The sequence below is a fragment of the Camelina sativa genome, chromosome 5, assembly GCF_000633955.1.
Source record: "Camelina sativa cultivar DH55 chromosome 5, Cs, whole genome shotgun sequence".
NCBI classification, from domain to species: Eukaryota; Viridiplantae; Streptophyta; class Magnoliopsida; order Brassicales; family Brassicaceae; genus Camelina; species Camelina sativa.
Genome location: NC_025689.1, coordinates 7,351,497 through 7,373,912, shown reverse-complemented (window position 1 = coordinate 7,373,912; position 22,416 = coordinate 7,351,497). Strand labels below are relative to the sequence as shown.

Below are 22,416 nucleotides of genomic sequence, written 5' to 3'. Positions count from 1 at the left end.
ATTTTTCACTCTCTCTCTGATACAAAACACTTATGCATCACCCGTTCTTAGTTAGATTTAACTAAGTCGATTGATTTGAAATTTTGTCACTTGTTCTACTTTTCCTTTAATCCATCCCTTTTTTAATTGAGTGTTCGATTTTGAAATTGTTGTCTAGGCCTTAAATTCGTTTACTTGTACCAGTTACTCAGTTTAGATCCTAAGATTCACATAACAAACTAGAAACATATATAAAGGAAAGTAAATGGGAAAAAGGTGTTGTTATTTGTTAATAAGAAGCATTGCTTCTACTAGTATTATTTTTCTTTTCTCATTCATTATTGCACGCACTGTCTTTTCGAACTTGGTGGCAATCTTCGTACTACAAAACAAAAGATTTTGACCGGTCTTGGCTCTCATCCTTTTCTTCTCCCCCTTTCTCAAACACTTGTTTATTTCTCTTTCTAGTTCTTGAAAATTCAAGATTCAAAGCCACACGTATGGCTACCTCTTGGTAAATCCATAAAAAGACACACATATATATGGCTGAACCATCGGGTTGTGGAGCCAGAGAGATGGTTATGAGAGAGTATAGGAAAGGAAACTGGACGGTGAGTGAGACCTTGGTGCTCATAGAAGCCAAGAAGATGGAAGAGGAGAGACGTGTGCGACGGCCGGAGAAAAAACCGGAAAACAGAAACAAATCTACAGAGCTCCGGTGGAAGTGGATAGAAGAGTATTGTTGGAGACGAGGATGTCAGAGGAACCAGAACCAGTGCAACGATAAGTGGGACAATCTCATGAGGGGTTACAAGAAGATCAGAGAGTACGAGAGATCGAGAATAGAATCTTCTTTTAATACCGGCTCTTCTTCCTCTCAGCCGGCGTCATACTGGAAGATGGAGAAGAGTGAGAGGAAAGAGAGGAGCTTGCCGAGTAATATGTTGTCTCGTATATACGACGCGTTGGCTGAGCTTGTCGAGAAAAAGACTCTTCCATACGGTAACGGTGGCCAGATCCTAAGAGTGTGCCAAGGATTTGTAGCTCCGATGATGGCTCAGCCGAGGCATCAAATCCCGACTACTATTGTATTATCTCTTCAGTCACCGCCGCCGCCACAACCTCCACCCTTCACATTTCACGCTGAGTCTATACACCCCACAGTAGGTACCCTTCCGTTTTATCTCTCTTCTTAACTCATAACAATGAAGTAGTACGAGTGAGTATTCACACTAATACAAGTGAGTATTCAGACACATCAGGGGGGAAGCGAAGGAGAACAACAACACCGGGAGAAACGACGACCGCGCAAGGAGAGAGTGAGGACGCGGAGGTTATGGTTGGAGCGGCAATATCGAGAAGCGCGTTGGTGATCGCACAAGTGATAAAAGAGAGTGAGGAGAGACAAGAGATGAGGCATAAGGAAGTGATGAGGCTGCAAGAGAGGAGACTAAAGATGGAAGAATCGAAAGATGATATAAACAGACAAGGTATGAGTGGTTTGGTGAACGCCATTAATCAACTCACAACTTCCATTCTTGCTTTGGCTTCTTCTTCGTCTTTGCCATAACAATCACAATCTGGCTAGCTAGATTTTTAATGTAAGTTGACGATGATAAGTTTGCTTAATTAGGATGTAGATATGTAATTAAATATATGAATCTTGATTTGTAACTTTTACGGTAGCATATAAAGTATATATCGACCTATCAACCATGCAAAGATGTTCTTGTCATGGAGTAATTAATGAATCATTTAATCATGCAGCTAAAAAGTTGTATTTAACGTTGATGATGGAATGTGGAGTTTGGAAGTGCACGCGTTAGTGAGGCTAGTGGTAAAAGGGTGTGGAGGTAGATTTAAGAGAGAGTGTGGTCAAAGGATTATAGTGGTCAAAGAGAGGTCCAAGGAAAATAGTATTATTGGTGGGTTAAGTGTTTTTTTCATCTCTATTTTCACCTTTTACTGCATATCAATACAAAAGTCTCTCTGTGTCATAAGGACTCTGCCCTTATGGGTGGGTAGGGTAGGCTTTCTTTAGAATAGAACGTGAATATGAATCGAATATTATTGTCTCTATTGCTCTTTCACCGTTTTCCATAACCGGAAAACTAAACTGAAGATCACTTAAAACCAAAATGCTCACCGTTTCCTGCATTTAGAGAGAATAATATTCGATTTCTAATGTAAATCTTTTAGAATGTAAAAAACAATTTCATTGATCTCTCTCAATATGAAAAATATGATGTATGAAAAAATATATAACTCACTACATGAAAAACAATCTCTTTTCCTTTTTAGTCTGACCACTAAAATTGTAACTAAAAGGTTAACAAGTCTAGTTACTTCTTTGCCAAGATCACAAATGTGAGTGCTTTAAATGATTCTTTCAACAATGAATTTTCAATACACTTATTTTCTTACTATTTTTTTGTGGTTAACAATTTTCTATTATTAAAAAAAAAAAAAGCAAAGTGTGGATTATATATTTGGTTTATACCAAAAAAAAAAAAAAAACTCATGAATACAAAGGTTTCGAATCCGAAAATTATCTTCCATAGATTTAGTTTTCAAAGGATTGGTATGTGTATATCTTACATCTCCTATATATTAATAAATAAACATACTTTTGAAAAAGCTGATGTGTCGCCGGCAGAGAGTTATGCACCTTTTAGCAAAATAACCTTAAATTTTCTACTTAATTACATTAACTTGCCATTATATTTTAAAATAAAACAATTAACTGAATAAAAATTGAGAATTTGTTACAAATGTCTTTTTTGGCATACTCCTTTTCAAAAATGCTCATTTTTTGAACATTTTCATTTTTGCCCTCTTTTACACAATTATCCTATGTTAAATTAATTTTTAGAATTTGTTTTTTTAGGTTTGGGTTCCCAATTTATATTTAGGGTATAGTTTTTAAGGGATAGGATTTAGAATTTATAATTTTGTCATTTTATATATTAAAAAGGGTATTTTTGAAAATGGACACCATCAAAGGGTATTTTTGAAAAATGACATAGAAAAAGGGATATTTTTGAAAGTCCTCCATAATAATTAGATGTGTTATCATTTTCATACAAATTTAAGTATCACATATTAAAACTAATTAAATAATTACATATTATTTTAACGCAAAATTTCACTAAAATATACTTACAAATATACAAGTCAAAGTTATATTTATTTCATAAAATCAATATAAGTAAAATATTATTAAAAAGCTATAAAAACATATCAATTAATATAAGATTAATAAAAATATAGAACATATAACTTATTAACAAAATCATAGAAAAACGGAATGTTATTTTTATGTTAGTACTATTACCATAATAATTTAAATTATTTTAACGCATAATAAGTTTACAATAGTTATTATAATTGATTATAAAAAGGAGTATATTACCCCTGAATTATCTACTCATTAAAAGAAACTTAATTTCTAATAAATATAGATTTATATATATTTATAAATAAATATAAAAATGACAACAAATTAGGGGATATCGTGATGTATGATTATTTATATACATCTAAGTATGTAAACTAACTAATCTCAACATTTAGTGTGATTATTGGTTAAAAATGGAAATATTGATAACCGAATAGGAATATACGTTCTAATTGTATATTCATATGTGTGCTATTAAAAAGGAATGAGACATAACCCTTATCATTATAAATAAACTCATTACTCAAAAAAATCACAATATATTTAATGTGAGTGATTATTAGAATATGTAAAATTGTTATAGTTAGTGCCATAAATTGTAACATTTTATAAATATTTGATAAACCATAAATATAAATTTGATTTTTAAAACACACAAAAATATATATTGCCATAAATTGTAACATTTTATGAATATTTTCTAGACCACGTTCACATATTTCATGGGTGAAATGTATTTTTACTCAAATACATTGATTTTGGAATTTCATTAATTTTAATGGTTTTTAGTAATAATCTGTCATTTATTGAAAATATTAACAAACCGACTAACTCAAAAGATTTAAATAGCCTAATCAAAAATATTAAATCAATAAATTAGATAATTCAGAAAATTTAGTTTAGAATCCAATTTTATTACTAACATAGAATAAAATTAAATAATTAAATTACCGAATAATTATTATATGTTGTTATGGTTACATAAGAAACATGCAAGATTGTTATGATTACACGATAAAACATAAGAAGTTATGAATTTGATTTTTAAACGAGACAAAAGACATGTTGCAATAAATAATAACATTTTATCAATACTTTCTCTACCATAAAACTTCTTACATATTTAAAATTTTCACCCGTAAAACATATTTTTTACATTAAAGAAACACAGCAAAAAAAAAATTAGTTACATAATAATATTATGTTTGACACAAACATATATTAATTTTAGGATAATTTTACTTATGATAGTTTTCTTTAAATCGATTTATCCCGCACATAGTGCGGATTGTTAACTAGTATAGAGAGATACGAAAATAAAAATTTATTTTGTATTGGATTATTACATGGCTTTGAGAATGTTTTTATTACAAGTCTACAACAAAAAAATACATGAAAGATGTATTTATTGCTTGTCATTTATGTAAAAGAGTGTAATGTCGTGTCTACAGTTTTCCAACGTGGTTCGCGTTAAGTAGTTATCAGTTTTTTTTGGCCATAACCATAATGTTGATGGATACCACACCACAGCCAACGAATTTTAAGAGATGAAGAAGAAAACAAAAGAATTTGAGAATAATTTCTACAATAAAATAAAAAATGACAACGAAGAGCTTAGCTTAGCCCCACTTATTAATTGGCCTATTGTAAAATATCCAGTTGGACTCCTAAAGAGACTAGAGAGAGAGAAAGAACAGAGACGACGAGAGCTTTTATCGACCACGAAGCAAAAGACTATTCGTGGAAGAGACTGACTCACTTGTGGTGGAGAGAGAGAGAGAGAGATCATATCCCCCCAATGTCTCTTCACCGTCTTCTTCCTCACGACACGTTCTCCTCCTCTCTTGGCTCACTGGTTCGTTCGTCCCCCTCATTGACACGAATGTTGCATTTTGCTTGTTACCTACGACTGCTTTTGATTCTCTCTCTCTTTTATATTACCATTTTTTTAATCTGGGTTTCTTGCGATTGACTTCAATTTGGACTTTTCTTTACTAAAGGATTGATTTTTATTTTTTGGGTTACTGTTGATTTTGACTAATTTGTGAAAATACCCATTTCGTCTCTCTTGTTTCTTTGCCTACTACATTGCTTTAGATCTGACCCAATCCATGTTGTTCGAAATATCAAATCTTTTATCTTGTTTGTCCTTTTTACTTCTCCTAGATTTGCGGATTCAAGAATGTCTTTAAACCTCGAGGGTCAATGTTTGTTTTTTTTTTGTTTTTAATTGTTCTTCTCTTTTACTTTTGATTGAAGTCTCAAGTTGGAAGTTCTAAAGCATCAGTGGCATTACTCAATGCCGTCAAATCTTTTCCTACATTTGGAGATATCATCGCTCGAATTGGACTATGGTGGGAGCAAATAAGAGCTGTTGTTGTTGTACCTGTCTTCAAGTTCCTGGTGGCTATTTGCTTGATCATGTCTGTCATGCTCTTTGTTGAGGTTATGTACATGGGCATTGTTGTGCTGTATGTCAAGTTGTTCAAGAGAAAACCTGAGAAGGTTTACAAATGGGAAGCTATGGAGGATGATGTTGAGTGTGGTAGTGATAGTTACCCTATGGTTCTTGTGCAAATGCCTATGTACAATGAAAAAGAGGTAACAATCTAAAGCAGCAAGCCAGCAACTATTTTTTTTTCCAGTGATTGAACTCCATTTGGTGGGATGTTGCTGTGTTTGGTAGGTTTGTGAGCAATCAATTGCAGCTGCTTGCAAAATCTCGTGGCCATCGAATCGTATGATAATTCAAGTGCTTGATGATTCTACAGATCCAGCCAGTAAGGTCCTTGGTAACCTCTATCGACACTTGTCCTTTTTTCATCTTAGGCTTCGTGTTTTTGGCCTTATGATTTTGTGTTGTGATAAAAGTAAATTCCTTAACATTTTGGTTATGTGGCAATAATGGAAGGAAACAGGAATTGGTGAAAAAGGAGTGTGAGAGATGGTCTAAAGAAGGCGTCAACATAACGTTTGAGATTAGGGACAACAGGAACGGATACAAAGCTGGTGCTCTGAGAGAAGGAATGAAGCATAGCTATGTGAAGCAGTGTGACTATGTTGCTATCTTTGATGCTGATTTCCAGCCTGATCCTGACTTCCTCCTCCGCACTGTTCCTTTCTTAATTCACAATCCCAAGTTAGCACTTGTACAAGGCCGGTGGGAGTTTGGTAACATTCCTTAAGACACCTTTCTCTTTTTCTTTTTTTCACAAATCTATAATTGGTAAATGAGAATTTGCTTTGCTAATAATCTCAGTGAATGCGGATCAATGTATGATGACGAGATTGCAGGAGATGTCTCTAAGTTACCACTTTACAGTAGAGCAGCAAGTTGGATCTTCAACATTTGCTTTCTTTGGGTTCAACGGTACTATAGCCTTTTCATTTTGTTTTTCTTTTTTTTCTCAATGAAGCTTCTTTTTTAAATTGTCAGAAACTATTACAGGAACAGCTGGCGTCTGGAGAATCTCAGCGCTGATTGAGTCAGGGGGATGGAATGACCAGACAACAGTAGAAGACATGGACTTAGCTGTGCGAGCTACACTAAGAGGGTGGAAGTTGCTATATATCGATGACCTCAAGGTATAGATAGAAGACTCCTCACTATTGTTGGCATCTTGGGTTATGTGTTTGAATCATTTTTCGAGTGCATTATCTGTAGGTAAAAAGTGAGTTACCTTGCTCCTTCAACGCCTTGCGTAGCCAGCAACATCGATGGACTTGTGGCCCTGCCAATCTATTCCGGAAAATGGCTGGACAAATACTAAGAAACGAGAATGTTTCTGTATGGAAGAAGTTGTATATGTTGTACAGCTTCTTCTTCATCCGGAAGATCGTGGCTCACGTCCTCACATTCTGCTTCTACTGTGTTATCTTGCCAGCAACTGTTTTGTTCCCAGAAGTCACAGTTCCGAAATGGGCTGCGTTTTATCTTCCTTCTTTGATCACTCTCTTTATCGCAATCGGTAGACTAAGGTGTCCTCTTTTACTCTTTCTATATAACCTATCGTCTTTCCTCTCTCTTGTTGCATTATTAATCCTTTATGTTAACAGATCAATCCACCTATTGGCATTTTGGGTTCTGTTCGAGAATTCAATGTCCCTGGTTCGAACAAAGGCTCTGGTCATGGGGCTGTTAGAAACAGGTAGAGTACAAGAATGGGTTGTGACAGAGAAATCAGGTGATGCTCTCAAGACGAAGCTGATTCCACAAGTACCTAACGTCAGATTCAGAGAGAGGTAAGTAAACAAACATATCTTTCAAACTGAAGCCTTAACCGAGTCCGAGCGTAAGCTGATGATGGATATTATAATAATCTGTTGCAATCAGGGTGCACTTGCTGGAGCTACTGGTTGGAGCTTACCTGTTGTCCTGCGGAATCTACGACATCATCTACGGGAAGAACACACTATATGTGTACCTTCTATTTCAGTCATTAGCCTTCTTCGTTGTTGGTTTTGGTTATGTTGGCAAATATGTTCCTGCTTCCTCCTCTTAACACAGATAGGAACCAAAGAGTCACTCTCAATATGTTTTAGAAATTTTTTTGTTGATATCATATTGAGAACAAAGCCTATATATATGTTACTAGGCCAATATGGACAAAATATGTCACTTGCGTTTCTTTTTGTTGTTGTAAAGAACGAAGCTCAAATGTGACCAATACATATGCCCCTCAAAATATTTGTTTGAGTCGTGGCTTCATAATGACTACAGATTAGAAAGTTTGAAGTCTACACTATTTTATGGCTGAGGTTTAATTTGAATAAGCATATCCATTTGTCCTCTTCTTGAAACCCCCGGCCATGGCTATGTCCCTTCTGCTTCCGAGCTATCCTCTCCAATCCTTGGGCAAAAGCAACAGATGGTTTCCGGCTGGAACTAGATCAAAACCGGTTTGTTTAGCACTGACCAGAGCTCAAACAAGCGGTGGTGACCAAGAGGAGAATGTAGTGATTGTCGGCGCTGGGATTGGTGGACTTGCCACCGCCGTTTCACTTCACCGGTAAGTACGAATTATAAAAATTGGGTCTTTGAATTTTCTTGAAACTCAAGAGCCACTGAATTGGAGACTTTGTTGACGGGTTAGGTTAGGAATCCGGTCGATCGTGCTGGAGCAGGCAGAGTCGCTTCGGAGGGGAGGAACATCGCTGACGCTATTTAAGAATGGTTGGCGCGTTCTTGATGCCATCTCTGTTGGGCCTCAACTCCGAACGCAGTTTCTTGAAATCGAAGGGTACAGTTTCTTTCTGCCCATACTGATAAAAATGTGACAACAGTGATTCAATAAGTGAAATTTTGTTCTTGGTTTTACTTTACTTTTACCTGAGTGTGTTGGTATGATCAGCTGAGCAGGATGGTAGTGAAGAAGGAAGATGGAAGTGAGCTTCGTTCTTTCAAATTCAAAGATGAAGATCAAAGGTAGCTAGCCACTTCACAATTTGTTGGGTAATAAAGCATTCCACTTGATTCATGTGTGTGTAACCAACCAAAGCATATGTCTTGTATAGCCAAGAAGTTCGGGCAGTGGAGAGGCGGGTACTCTTGGAGACACTTGCAAGCCAGCTTCCTCCACAAGCCATTCGGTTTTCCTCAAAACTGGAAAGTATACAAAGCAATGCCAATGGTGACACTCTCCTTCAACTTACAGATGGAACCCGGTTGCTTGCAAAGGTATTGTTCCCTGAGCTCTTATCTTAGGCTCCGAGCATAGAATTATGTGTTTATATAAGTACATCAGACATCACGATGCACTAAGCTATTATGATAACCAGAAGATATGTGCCTCGGCTGATTTGATGATTCTTTGAATAGATTGTTATTGGTTGTGATGGTACTCGGTCTAAAGTTGCAACTTGGATGGGGTTCAGTGAGCCGAAATATGTTGGTCATTGCGCTTTCCGTGGCCTCGGGTACTATCCAAATGGACAGCCATTTCAGAAAAGGGTGAATTACATATACGGTAGAGGGCTTCGAGCTGGATATGTACCTGTATCTGCAACAAAAGTATACTGGTTCATCTGTTTCAACAACCCATCTCTAGGTAGATTTTTACACCATTACACAAAGATAACTCCCTTCTTTCATTCCTATATCATTAATCTTGAGACATCCATGCAGGGCCAAAAATTACAGATCCAGCTATCCTAAAGAAACAAGCAAAAGAGATGGTTAGTACCTGGCCAGAAGATCTGCAAAACCTCATCGATCTAACACCTGATGAAACAATCAGCAGAACTCCTCTTGTAGACAGGTGGCTATGGCCTGGTATTGCTCCTCCAGCATCAAAAGGAAGAGTGGTTCTCGTTGGAGATGCTTGGCACCCAATGACACCAAATCTTGGACAAGGTGCTTGCTGTGCTTTGGAAGATTCAGTTGTTCTAGCTAATAAACTTGCCAGTGCAATCAATGGAGTGAGTGAATCAGTTGAAGCAGCTATGGAATCATACGGGAGTGAAAGATGGTCTCGAGCATTCCCGTTGACAGTACGTGCAAACCTAGTCGGAGCACTCCTGCAATGGGACAATCCTCTAGTGTGTTCCATTAGAAACAATATCGTCATAGCAAAGTTAGTCAAGCTTGGACCAATGCTTGAACACACAAACTTCGAATGTGAACCTCTCTATGATAGTTCAAAAATCTGAAACTTTCTTTATAGTAAGATCTAAAACCATATGGTTCCATTGGATAGAATATAATAGATAAAACTCTGTGATTTAATGTAAAAGAATGATACAATGTTGTGTAATTGTCTAAACAAGAACAGAGTAAAGCTTGAACAGAGTAATCAAACCCAAAAAAAAAAAGGAAACGTAAATTACAAGAGAGACTATACTATAGGGTTAGGTTTCATGAATCGAAATTGGATTAGAAAACAGCCAGAGTATGACGGCGCAGAGGATGAGTACGATCGGAATGAAGTGGATAGCGTTCTCGGCGGATCTGAGTCGCGATTTGTTCTTCTTCTTCTTCCCTGGATGAGAGTTTGGATCGTACCTAGGCAGAAGAAGCTGATCGTCATCGGAATCTTCAGCGGATTGAATTCGTGGCGGTGACGGTGACGGTGACGGTGACGGTGACGGAGAACTCGCTGAGAGTTGGTCGGAAACTATGGAGGCGCTCGCCGATCGACGCATCTTCTTCTTTTCACACACACACTTTACGCGCTTCACAAGGGGAGAAAACTTCTATATATAGAATGATTATGATTATGGAAATTACAATGTTACCCTTTGAAAGTCAAACCTGACGCGCTCTTCCCGGTAAAATCTTACCAATTGTGTTATTTATTTAATTTGGTATATAATTAAATTTTTAAAAACATGAGACGTTTTGTAATACAAACACACACTCTTTAGAAATCTTTACTTGCCAACAAATGGCGGGAACTAGATGACATTTTATAATGGTTGTGGTTGGAGCAAATTCACAATGTTTGAACCTTCTTTACCTCCCTCCCATTAGTCTTCGTTTCTTGTGTAGAAGTATTATCGCGATCGGAAAGATTGTTTCGAGAAGATCAGAAGATATGGATTTCGTTTCAAAGTCATAAAGTAAGGTATAACTATATATATTTCCGTTAGTATGTATTTGAAAGATTGTTGATACTAGCTACTACTCATCATTTGCTATTTGGCTCTTCTAGTATTTTATTGGATTCTTGATTCTTCTCTTATGTAAAATTATTTTCTGGTTTTATACTGAAATTTCAGATATCCTTCCATTTCTGTGATTTTACAAAAAAAAAAAAAATTGTCAACCTAACACTTATATTAAAATGGTTATCAAACCGAAGGGAAAAAGTTTACAAACGAAACTATTTTATTGGACTTATATTGGGCCAAATTATTTTCATTATTACGAAGTTTAACAATATTAAGGTCCAATCGTATATTGTTTTAGGGTTTTTCGGATATTATTCTATATAAATATGTTATAAAGATTTTGCAGAAAAGACGCCGTCAACACCAAAAGCTTCAAGCTACTAAAAGATAATCTCTCCGATACTAACAAAGTTTTGTGTCAAAGAGATCTAGGCGTTTCATATAAGTTGTTCTTCACTCCGCTCCGTGAAACCAAAAAGTAATCAAAATCTCTCCTTTATAATTTTGTTTTAAGTTAGAGAAAATCGTTGTAAATTAAATTTGCATTGTAAGATTTAGTAGATGGTTATGGTTTATGAACATGAACAAATATCAGCAAATATGTATCCTTTTGTTTTTTCCTCTCTTTTTTTCCTTCGTCGTTTAAACTTTTTTTGTTTACAAAATTTACGATAAAGTTTTATCCATCTCAAAATGTGGTTGTGAATTTTGAAGTTGCATATAAGTTTTACTATAAAGTTCTATCCATCTCAAAATCTGGTTGTGAAGTTCCATATACTTCTGTGATGAAGCACCACTAATGAGAGAAGAATTAACATCAAAAGATGAGACTTTTTCGGAATGTGTCTTTTCGTAGTCATATTAATGGATATATTATATGTTTACATATTAACCATTTTTCTTTAAGTGTTTACAGCTTCAACCAATTTTCATTTTTTTTTTTTTTGCATATTGCCTGACTCGGAAATTGATTTCAATAATAACTAGATGTATTTTGTGTGACTGAAAAAAATGTATTTTGTGTAGATAAGTTCTTTAAAAAAAATTATGAAGTTCTGAAAACCTAAGATGCATGGTTAGATGAGATTCTCGGTCGGAGTTTCGCCTATGATCTACAACATGTTTCATTGATTTTTTTGATATTTCTCCTAACTACATTGCGTCGATAACACTGTAACTTAATATCTATGGTCATGGCATGCTCGTAGATTAATCAAGCAGATGGCTAGTACGTCCCAACCAGAGAAGGAAGTGGTAGTGATTTCTTCTGATGACGATGATGATGATGCAAATATTGTTAAATATATCAAACCTGTCTCAGTATACAGAGAACTTAAAACTCGCTCAAAGAAGAACGTATGCATTCTCTTTTTAATTTCTTTCTCAAACATTTTTTCATATATATATTTCTAGCTCAGAACATCTTTAATCTGTTGAACTGTGCTAACAATTGTTCTTCACTTTTCATGTGTAAATTAGTTGATTACCTTTTACTAATTATAAAATAGTATAATTTACAGGAAATCTATTTTAATTTTGTATTTGTATCCACATTTACTGTTTGTTATTAATTAATTTTTCTTTGTTTATGCAGCCATATTTACGTCGAAGGAGTTTGAGCTACATAATCAAAGGGAAGAAAAAGAAGTATGAATCTCTATATTGATTTTAGTTTGACATTTTTCTATGCTTTCAGAAGTGAATTTTATTTCAAAACAAAATTAAATTCTCAAAAATACCATATTTTTATGTTTTGTTTTCTAAAATACCTTCATAAACTAGTGTTTGGAACGAAATTATGTATTTTTTTTTGTCGTATTTTATTAGGATATTTATCTTCTCTTTTCTAGTACATGAATAACTTCTTCTCTGCTCATGCTACACTTATATATTTTGCTTAGGTCAAATTCAAGAGTGAATATAAGATTCAACTATAGGGATGTGAGAAACAAAAAAACACTAAAAGCTGAAGGTGAGTCTCTTTAATTGGTTGTTTCCTTCCAGAATCTGTTGTCTCTCGTTGTGTTTCATCTGAAAATGATTCTACTGATCTATACATTTCTGTATCACAATGCAGACGTGGACAAATTCTCTTGCCCATTTTGCATGATGCCATGTGGAGACCACGAGGTCGGGCACTAACTAATTAGAATGATATCTTTCATTTCTAACAATGCGTATTCATTCAAATGTTTCAATGCTCATTCTGTTTCAGTCTATAATATCTTTGCTAACATACAATGTCTTATGTCTGTGCACAGGGCCTGGGACTCCATTTGAAGTCATCACATGACGCCTTTAACTATGACTTTTATGTATGTTTTTGCTTTTTAGTGATCCAGATTTTTATGTGTTTTGTCATGAAATTATAAGTAACAACGAGTACTCTCTTTTACCTATATTTTAGCGGCAAGAAGAAGATCATGGCCCGGAAGTTGATGTCTGTTTGAAACCGGAAACATTACAATTTGGGGTTAGTAAGAAACTTGATACATACGCAACATATTCACGTGGTTCAGATACATTAGTCATAATATTGAACTCACCATGATGTTTTTTTTTTTTTTTTGGGTATCAGGTGCTAAAAAATGATTTGGGAAATCCACAGCACAACACTTTTATGTTTGTGTAAAGTTCCTAACGCCTTACTCTAGTTTTTTAGCTATGTATTATTCAGTATCATCTCCATAACACCAAACCATAAACTATGCAGCTCAAAACGTCGTAAGGGAAGAAGAGAAAGAGATATGCTGAGGCGACTTAAACCAAAATTTTTGAAGTTGCCTTTAGACGAGTTACCTCGTAGCACAGAAAATGATGAACTTAGTCATGTGAACGAGGATATGGTCTCATCACCACCAAGAGCTCACTCTCCGGAGAAGACTAGCGACGTTTTAACTACGACTCAACCAGAAATAGCTGAGCCTTCTGCACCTGTGGTGCCTCCTGTTAGTGACAGAACAGAGTTGTTTGCTGAGTCTTCGGAGAAGGCTAACGACATTTTAACTACGACTCAACCAGCAATAGCTGAGCCTTCTGCACCTGTGGTGCCTCCTGTTAGTGAGAGAACAGAGTTGTTTGCTGAGTCTTCGGAGAAGACTAACGACATTTTAACTACGACTCAGCCAGCAATAGCTGAGTCCTCTGAACCTGTGGTGCCTCTTGTTAGTGGGAGAAAGGAGTTAGTTGCTGAGCCTTCTGAACCTGTGGTGCCTCGTGTTAGTGGGAGAAAGAAGTCAATTGCTGAGTGTTCTGAACCTGTGGTGCCTCCTGTAAGTGGGAGAAAGAAGTTAATAGCTGAGTGTTATGAACCTGTGGTGCCTCCTGTAAGTGGGAGAAAGAAGTCAATAGCTGAGTGTTCAGAACCTGTGGTGCCTCGTGTTAGTGGGAGAAAGAAGTTAACTGCTGAGCCTTCTGAACCTATGGGGCCTCGTGTTAGTGGGAGAAAGAAGTTAATAGCTGAGTGTTCAGAACCTGTGGTGCCTCCTGTTAGTGAGAGAAAGAAGTCAATAGCTGAGTGTTCTGAACCTGTGGTGCCTCCTGTAAGTGGGGGAATGAAGTTAATTGTTGACCTTTCTGAACCTATGGTGCCTCGTGTTAGTGGGAGAAAGAAGTTAACTGCTGAGCCTTCTGAACCTATGGTGCCTCGTGTTAGTGGGAGAAAAAAGTTAACAGCTGAGTCTTCTGAACCTGTGGTGCCTCGTGTAAGTGGGAGAAAAAAAACAATTGCTGAGTGTTCTGAACCTCTGTCGCCTCGTTTAAGTGGGATAAAAAAGTTACTTGCTGAGTGTTCTGAACCTGTGGTGCCTCCTGTAAGTGGGAGAAATAAGTCAATAGCTGAGTGTTCTGAACCTGTGGTGCCTCCTGTAAGTGGGAGAAATAAGTCAATAGCTGAGTGTTCTGAACCTGTGGTGCCTCGTGTAAGTGGGAGAAAAAAAACAATTGCTGAGTGTTCTGAACCTCTGTTGCCTCGTGTAAGTGGGAGAAAAAAGTTACTTGCTGAGTGTTCTGAACCTCTGGTGCCTCCGGTAGGTGAAAGAAGAAAGTTATTTGCTGAGTCTTCTTCTGAACTTGTGGTGCCTCCTGTTAGTAGGAGAAAAAAACAAGTTGCTGAGTCTTCTTCTGAACCTCTGGCACCTCCTGTTAAAGGGAGAAAGAAACTAGCTGCTGAGTCTTCTGAAACTGTGGTGCCTCCTGTTAAAGGGAAAAATAAACAAGTTGCTGAGTCTTCTGAACCTGTTAGAGGGAAAAAAAAACAAGTTTCTGAGTCTTCTGAACCTGATAGAGGGAAAAAGAAACAAGTTGCTGAGTCTTTTGAACCTGTGGTGTCTCCTGTTAGTGAGAGAAAACATTTACCTGCTGAGTCTTCTGAACCTAATAGGAGAAAAAAGTTACCTGCAGAGCAATCCGAGGATAAAGGGTTATTATGTTCTTGTGATTTATCTGTTCTTATTTTTACATAATCTTCTTCTTACTTTTTATTAACCAACAGATTCTTACTTGTTTTCCAGACATGAGCGTCTTAGGAGTCGGCAGTTCTATCACTCCCACACATTTCAGGTGGTTTGATGTCTTTGATTTACGTAGCAAATGCTGTCTCTTGTTTTATTTCACTAACCAAAGCTGCATTTTTTGAAGCCAATGACCTTTGAGGAAGTAATGTCTAATGACGATAGCGATAATGAAGATGATGATAATGTTTTAGATCTTCAAGAACGCCTGGTAATTTTTTATTCATCTTTCTTGATTTACTGTTACGAATATACACCGAAAGCTCTTTTAATGATTTCTTGAAAACATACACAGAGGTTTGAACGTGTTATGGGTTTGAGGAGAGAGCAACACCGATACATGTTTATGTGGAACATATTTGTAAGAAAGCAAAGGTAGGTAGCTATTTACCTTCTATCTTACATTATATATTACCTCATCATGCCATGCACCTAGCTATCTCCATGAATTATAGAACTGAGATGATAAGAGTGATCCATCAGTATTGTTGCAAGTTGCTATATTGTTTGGATGGGTTTTAGCTTTGTTAAATATGATTCTTTGGGACCAGGGTGATCGCGGATGGACATATCCCTTGGGCATGTGAAGCGTTTACAAAACTTCACAAGGAAGAGTTGAAACGTTCTGAGTCTTTCGATTGGTAATAATAGTCTTCCATATACTCATCATGTGATCCAAAAATGTGTTTGGAAGGATCATCACATTTTGTTTTAACTTTGTAATTTTGATGCTTGAGCGCAGGTGGTGGAGAACGTTTAGGATTCGCCTGTGGAATCAAGGCCTTATCTGCTCCAAAACCTTCAAAAATTGCACAGACATCATGATCCACCAAAATTTCATGATCCAGAAGAAGCCGGATGAAGCAGGTCCATCAACCTCTCACCAACCTGCTGCTGCTGCTAATGCCAACACAGAACAATCCATGGAAATTGATGCATAACAACAGTGACCATATTGAGACATTCATATCTTTCTTTTCTATCCGGTTTTTATTTCGTTTCTTTTTAAAAAACCACATTTTCGTGTAACCCTCTTACTTGTTCGTAAATCTGTGACATTCAGATCTTTCTTTATATAATGTAGTGGTGATGAAGACTGCCATTTCTATCCGGTTCTCATTTCGATTCTTTAAAAAACTGCATTGTCGTTTAACCCTTCTTACTTGTTTGTAAAATCTGTGACATTCAGATAAATATGGTTAAACTTGAAATTTAGGATACTTGAGAAGGAGACGAGGTAAATGATCAGGGGACGAGGTAGTATTTTAACTACAATACCAAGACGACAAAACCAAGTATTTTAATCTTGCCTTTTTTTATTTATTTATTATAGACTTCTTTTTTTTTTACTGGAGAGAAACAGTGAAAAAGGCATATTCACTCGCTCGCCAGCAGACTCACCTGCATCATCATCATCATCATCATCATCATCGACGCTTATAACTCCCATGGAAAGATTTTTACCAGAAAGCTATACAGAGACCAGACAGGTTCCTTCACAATCATTGTTGTTAAAGTAATCTTGAACTCAGAACACTCTTTCTGTCATTTTGCACCTACGATCCGATGAATCATTGGTTCCTGAATCTATAAACAGGCACTCGCTTCAAGATGCCAAGGTTCTACAACAGGTTGACAAAAAATTTATCCCAATTTTTGCTTGTGGAACAGTTGCCATCGTTGATCAGGTTCCTCCTTTATCTTAAATTCTTGACACTTTGTCTGAATATGGTGGAGGATTATGTTGAAACTAGGACAACATAATGTGTGGAAACTATTTCTCTTCATAAATGTCTTGATATCTTCAAGTGTCATTGTTTACAGCATGCTGCGGATGAAAGAATTCGTTTGGAAGAGCTGCATAAAAAGGTAAGAGCATCTTGGAACTTCAAGTTCATGGAAATATTTTTCTAATGTTTCCTAGTGTCGATAATATTGTTCTTCTGTGAACTGACAAAACAATTGCAATTACTAGGTCTTGGCTGGGGAAGCAAGGACAGTCACCTACTTGAGTGCAGACCAAGAGTTGGTACGTTTGAACATAATATTTGATAGCATAGTCATCAGAATTGTCTACTCTGTAGATCAATAACAAGGAAGCAAAAAATAAATCAAAGCTCCTTCATAGTGCGGTCATATCACTGTGTCAAAGACGAGGGAAAAGTATGAATACCTGGAGATTTGAGACCTGACCACCAAACAATGTATCATCTAGAGAAAGAGTTAGATTATGAGTTTGTTAAAGAAGCAGAGAAGCTAATGACTATACTCCGAAAGGCTGGTCATGTGAACACTCAGCTCTACAATTCCTTATTATGTACTTATGCTAAAGCAGGCGAAATGGCACGCATTTGACTGGTTAGTCTTATGAGCTCCTTAGTCTCTTCATCCAACTCTACATTATCCTTTGCCATACGCTCTTCAACTATGAGCAAATGCCATCAGCCATTCAACATGTCTGTACTCTATACAGACGTTGAATCCCAACAAGAGGAAAAATGTGTTATTTGGTCTCCATCCAATCGCATAATCAAACCTTTTCTACTCTTTGTTTGGGGCTTCTATTTAATTCATATTTGATCTCGTTTGTGGTCTCCTAGTTTCTTATTTTGTGTAATCCCAAAGTTGGTGAAACTTAAACTTATGAGAGCATCACAAACACACAAACTCCTTATAAAATCAATAAACTAAATGGTGATAGACTAAACGGTGATAGACTAAACGGCTGAACAATCTGCCACGAGGGAGGAAATTCGAAAGATTATGCATATTCCAAATTATTGAATGTAAAAATTCCATAGGAACAACAACACTTGTCAATGCAATCAAGTAACCAGGACAGTTTTGTTTTCGATCTCTTCTGCTTTCCCCTGCTGTGCTAGCGTTTCGTAAAGCGGAGCATTTCGTGTTTATTGGACTAACACGTTAACAAAAAATATGTATCAATAACTTTATGAATATATATTTTTAAATTATATTATATCGCAATAAAGTTATGATTTAGGTGATAAATTTATATTTATCATGCTAACTCAATTATTATATCAAAAATATAAAACTACCGGTGAGGTATTCGATTGTTATTTGAGATAGTTAACTATTTTATTAGCGTGATGTCTATAGTCTTCTTGCTGTTCAGTTTTGGTGTTGCGCGCGTCTGTGTTGAGCGGTGTAGTGAGTATCTGGCTGAGAGAATATTAAGTGTTTGTACCAAAGCATCTCGCTAATTATATTCTTAGGTCGTTTGGTTCCCTTGCATATGAAAACATGACATATATATCATAAGCCACAAATGCTATAGTAAGGCTGATGGGGTTCATTCACTAATCTTACCCCACTGTTCTTCAGACTCGTTCCCATTTAGTAGCAAAGCCCCATCAGTAGAGTCAGGCCCACCACAAAAGCCTCTTCTCCCACATTCTGTTGCCTCCCATCACTAGAAACCCCAGGCGTTCATCTTTTTCGTTTTTGCTGACGTTCAATAAACGCTTGCTTGCTAAAGCATTTGTAGAAGACAAATTATGAAAATTTAGAAATTGGAAAGATATACTTACTAGATCCAACGTACAGTTTTATATCACTTAATATTATCATTATCACCACCAATCAAGAAGTCATAAGAATTTTTACAANAAAAAAAAAAAAAAAAAAAAAAAAAGTCAGAATTGAAGAAGGTTCGTCTTTTTTTTTCTTCTATATATGTAGACAACTGCATGGAACTTTTAAAAAACATATGTATATGTATTATTCACTGCGGTTTCATATTAGAAAACTGGTTTAACATTCTTTTAAAAAACCACATTTTCGTGTAACCCTTCTTACTTGTTTGTAAAATCTGTGACATTCAGATAAATATGGTTAAACTTGAAATTTAGGATACTTGAGAACGAGACGAGGTAAATGAGGGACGAGGTAGTATTTTAATTACAATACAAGACGACAAAACCAAGTATTTTTTCCCTCCAAATTTACAAACCCTTGCTCCTTTTTTATTAATTTATAGACTTCTTTTTTTTACTGGAGAGAAACAGTGAAAAAGGCATATTCACTCGCTCGCCAGCACACTCACCTGCATCATCATCATCATCATCATCATCGACGCTTATACCTCCCATGCAGAAAGATTTTTCCCATAAAGCTTGTGGTCCTCACGCAAGCCGAGCCATCAAACACAACCACATTACCAGAACAAACCTGCTTCACATTTCTCGGGATCAAAGCTGAAGTTGCATCAGTTAGGCAACTCTGAGTATTCAGCACCTTGACATGGTAGTACTCAATAACGTCGATCTGTTCTATTCTATATAGGAACGTCAATCTGTTCTATTCTATAACGAATACATAGAATGGAATGATTATTTTATTAATTAAAGGTAATTGATCCGGCACATGTTAGTAACCCTAGGTTTTTTCTTTTATATGTACTGTTCGTAGTCGCTTCTCTTGGTTACCAAAAGATAGAGAGCCGGCAGAGTAAAGACCGAGAGCTTGGGCTTGTAACTTTCATCTTCCTCAAATTGCCTCAAAATTGTAATGCGTGGATTTGGGTTTATTATTATCAAAGAGTACCGATCGAGATGTTTAATTTTATTTTATTCGTTCTATGGTTTTTTTTTTTTGGGTTTGTCAAATTCGTTACTTAGATGTTTAATCTTCAGAATTTTAATGCGTTGCAGATTTTTCCAGGGTCCGAAAATCCGAGAGCGGAAGTTGTCTTTCCTAAGGTAACATTTCTTTGCTGGCTGAGGTGAATCATGCTGTGAAGGATTTACTAGAGATTTGATATGTGAAGGTTATGCCGCATAACATAAGACTAGAAAATGAATTGTCAATTGTGTATTGATTCAGGAAATACTTATGACTTATCCACTCTATATATATTATATAGTGTGAATCGTGTCTTAGTATATTGGGATCTATATGAGTGAGGTGTTGGTGTTTTGTGATTAATAAACAAATTGACAAAGTAGATTTACTCTCAAAATAAAAAACAAGTTGGGAAACGATTCTTTAAAAACTTGATTCTTTATTGATAGGACAGATTCTTTGCCCCATGGGCTACATTATTTATAGATTTAATCCTTAAAACAAAGAAAGGAAAATCCATCCAAAAAGTGTCTCTCTTTCTATTTCTCTAACTCTTTCACGTGATGTGCACACATTTCTTGCTATTCTTCTTCTAGTAACACAAACTTGCGACTCATTCTCAAAACCTATAATCAAAGGACTTGGGTGAGATTCCAACATGAGGTCTTTTCTATATGATGTTTATGAATGTTGTCTTTTCTGTGTGATGGTTATGAGTGTGGTCTTTTTCTATAAGATGTTTATGTCTTCTTGAAGTTAATAGCAAGATGAATCACTGGGGACCTCTTCTTGCCTTGGGACTTTCTTCATTCATATATGTAACTGAAAGTTTTATCAATTTTTTTCTTTTCAGGATGGCTCAGTTAGGATTGCCAGAACGGCTGTTTAAGACTGGATGTGAACCAGAAGGGCGGAAGAAAATAAATGGCTACTTCAACCTCCACTGGATAAAAACTATAAATAAAGCATTAGAGGACGACCAAGAGAAGCGGCTATTGGCAGAGTCCCAATTTAGTAACATAATGCAAATGGGGGAACACAAGTTCTCCGTCCAGTTTTTGCATTACTTGTTGACACTGCAGTTGAAAACAACCAGGAAATCTGAGTTGTGGTGGACCTTTGCTGGGAAGCCAATAAGATACGCCATTGAAGACTTTTCTCTAGTTACCGGTTTGAACTGCAAACCAGCAACCAAGCTAAACAGCAAATGCAAAGGGGAAGTGTGGGATTCCTTATTTGGAGATTGGAAGAAGGCACCAACACCTAAACTGATTGTAGACAAGCTAAACAGCAAATGCAAAAGTTCTTTGGAACGGTTTAGGCTAGCGCTTCTACTAATTGTTGAAGGGATATTGTGTCCCACTTGTGGTAGTACTTTGATAAGACCTGAGGTCGTAGAGATGCTCGGGGATATTGAAGAGTTCATGAAGTACCCATGGGGACGGGAATCATTTACACTAACCGTTAAAAGTGTAACAGAAAAGCATCCTTTCCACTACGCTGCACAAGAATCAGTTGCGGTGCAAGGGTTTGCTCATGCTATGGTACTTGTAACCATTTCCAGTTGTCCCTCTATAATACATCTTCCTATTGTAGTAAGAGAAGGTATGGCAGAAGAAGAAGAGGTATTACATAGTGCTCTGGCTAAGAAGTTGATCATCAATGTACCAATTGCAAAAAATCTTAACAAGAGAGGACATGTACCTTTTGTGTGTGTTGTACTATTTTCTTGTACTCCGAGTATGTTGCTTGATGTCTCTTACTAATATACTCTGTGTATGAACAGGCGAAGGTGAAGGCATTGTTAGTTAAAGACCGATGGGAGGAGTCACTTAGGTTCAAGGAGAGGCCGGATCTTGCAGTTGATAATATGCTTGCTTTGATTGCAGAGGACTACCCGTTTGAACTAAACACATGGACTGGTGGCAAAGTTACAGAACCCGAGAAATGCCGAGTCGTCAGAGCATGCTGACAGAATTGATGAGACAATAACTGAAGAAAGAACAGACGATATCAATGAACCTGTTAGGAAACGAGGTAGTGCCAACAAGACAGTTGAAAATTTGGACATTCCAGTTCTTCTTCGTCAGATGGCTACCGTATATGAGGAGAAGTTACTATCGATGTTTGAAGGGAACCTGAGTGTTGATGTCCCTTTTGGTCACAATTAATATGTTTAGTTCGGTCAAAGAGGGTCGAAGTTCTCTTCTATTATATTGGTGTCGGAACACAAAAGACGGGCTACAACGCGACTTGAACGGGTTACAAAAGTAGACGAAGATAATAGACGAGCTGATCTTTCGTCGATTCTCCAAGCTATGAGTTTGGAACCGTTGACTTTTGCTTGGACGAGCTTAGCTGTTTTGTACTTGCTGCACGAATTCTCCTGCTTTTTCTCCCATCCCTTTTTCTTCAGGCCGTACGCCCGTATTTATAGGGAATCGTGTCGGTTCGTCTAGGAAAAATACCATAATACCCTCTTCTCTTGAAAGGGATATTTTGGGCTTTTTCCTGGGCCGGGCCCTTTTGTTGGGGTTGGATCCACCCCTAACA

At 36.6% G+C, this 22,416-nt stretch overlaps 4 protein-coding genes and 1 pseudogene across 7 annotated transcripts; 4 read left to right on the top strand and 1 right to left on the bottom strand.

Annotated features, from left to right (window-relative positions):
* On the top strand, nucleotides 98-1,655 carry LOC104785983 (annotated as a pseudogene).
* Nucleotides 4,759-7,868, top strand: LOC104785978 (probable mannan synthase 7). Of its 3 annotated transcripts, XM_010511278.2 has the most exons (9): nucleotides 4,771-5,012; nucleotides 5,417-5,758; nucleotides 5,844-5,942; nucleotides 6,076-6,328; nucleotides 6,417-6,527; nucleotides 6,606-6,742; nucleotides 6,822-7,135; nucleotides 7,214-7,399; nucleotides 7,491-7,868. In XM_010511278.2, exons 1-9 carry the CDS (start codon nucleotides 4,956-4,958, stop codon nucleotides 7,657-7,659), a joined length of 1,668 nt encoding a protein of 555 aa, XP_010509580.1. In that variant the 5' UTR covers nucleotides 4,771-4,955; the 3' UTR covers nucleotides 7,660-7,868. The 3 variants fall into 3 exon arrangements, with proteins under 3 accessions (XP_019101299.1, XP_010509580.1, XP_019101300.1); XM_019245754.1 differs by having other exon boundaries at nucleotides 4,759-5,012; nucleotides 6,822-7,399; XM_019245755.1 differs by lacking the exon at nucleotides 4,771-5,012 and having other exon boundaries at nucleotides 5,666-5,758; nucleotides 5,844-5,937.
* LOC104785979 (FAD-dependent urate hydroxylase-like) lies at nucleotides 7,865-9,940 on the top strand. 2 transcript variants are annotated; one of them, XM_010511279.1, is made up of 6 exons: nucleotides 7,865-8,166; nucleotides 8,251-8,397; nucleotides 8,517-8,582; nucleotides 8,672-8,834; nucleotides 8,976-9,204; nucleotides 9,282-9,940. In XM_010511279.1, exons 1-6 carry the CDS (start codon nucleotides 7,967-7,969, stop codon nucleotides 9,803-9,805), a joined length of 1,329 nt encoding a protein of 442 aa, XP_010509581.1. In that variant the 5' UTR covers nucleotides 7,865-7,966; the 3' UTR covers nucleotides 9,806-9,940. The 2 variants fall into 2 exon arrangements, with proteins under 2 accessions (XP_010509581.1, XP_010509582.1); XM_010511280.1 differs by having other exon boundaries at nucleotides 7,886-8,166; nucleotides 8,509-8,582.
* On the bottom strand, nucleotides 9,857-10,305 carry LOC104785980. Its single transcript, XM_010511281.1, has one exon. It carries the CDS (start codon nucleotides 10,295-10,297, stop codon nucleotides 10,004-10,006), a length of 294 nt encoding a protein of 97 aa, XP_010509583.1. The 5' UTR covers nucleotides 10,298-10,305; the 3' UTR covers nucleotides 9,857-10,003.
* LOC104788979 (polycomb group protein FERTILIZATION-INDEPENDENT SEED 2-like) lies at nucleotides 11,980-16,384 on the top strand. The gene is made up of 13 exons (XM_019245229.1): nucleotides 11,980-12,121; nucleotides 12,360-12,412; nucleotides 12,667-12,737; nucleotides 12,843-12,895; nucleotides 13,027-13,080; nucleotides 13,173-13,238; nucleotides 13,344-13,393; nucleotides 13,479-15,185; nucleotides 15,277-15,325; nucleotides 15,404-15,487; nucleotides 15,572-15,651; nucleotides 15,828-15,917; nucleotides 16,019-16,384. The coding sequence occupies exons 1-13, from the start codon at nucleotides 11,987-11,989 to the stop codon at nucleotides 16,215-16,217; spliced, it is 2,691 nt and encodes an 896-aa protein (XP_019100774.1). The 5' UTR covers nucleotides 11,980-11,986; the 3' UTR covers nucleotides 16,218-16,384.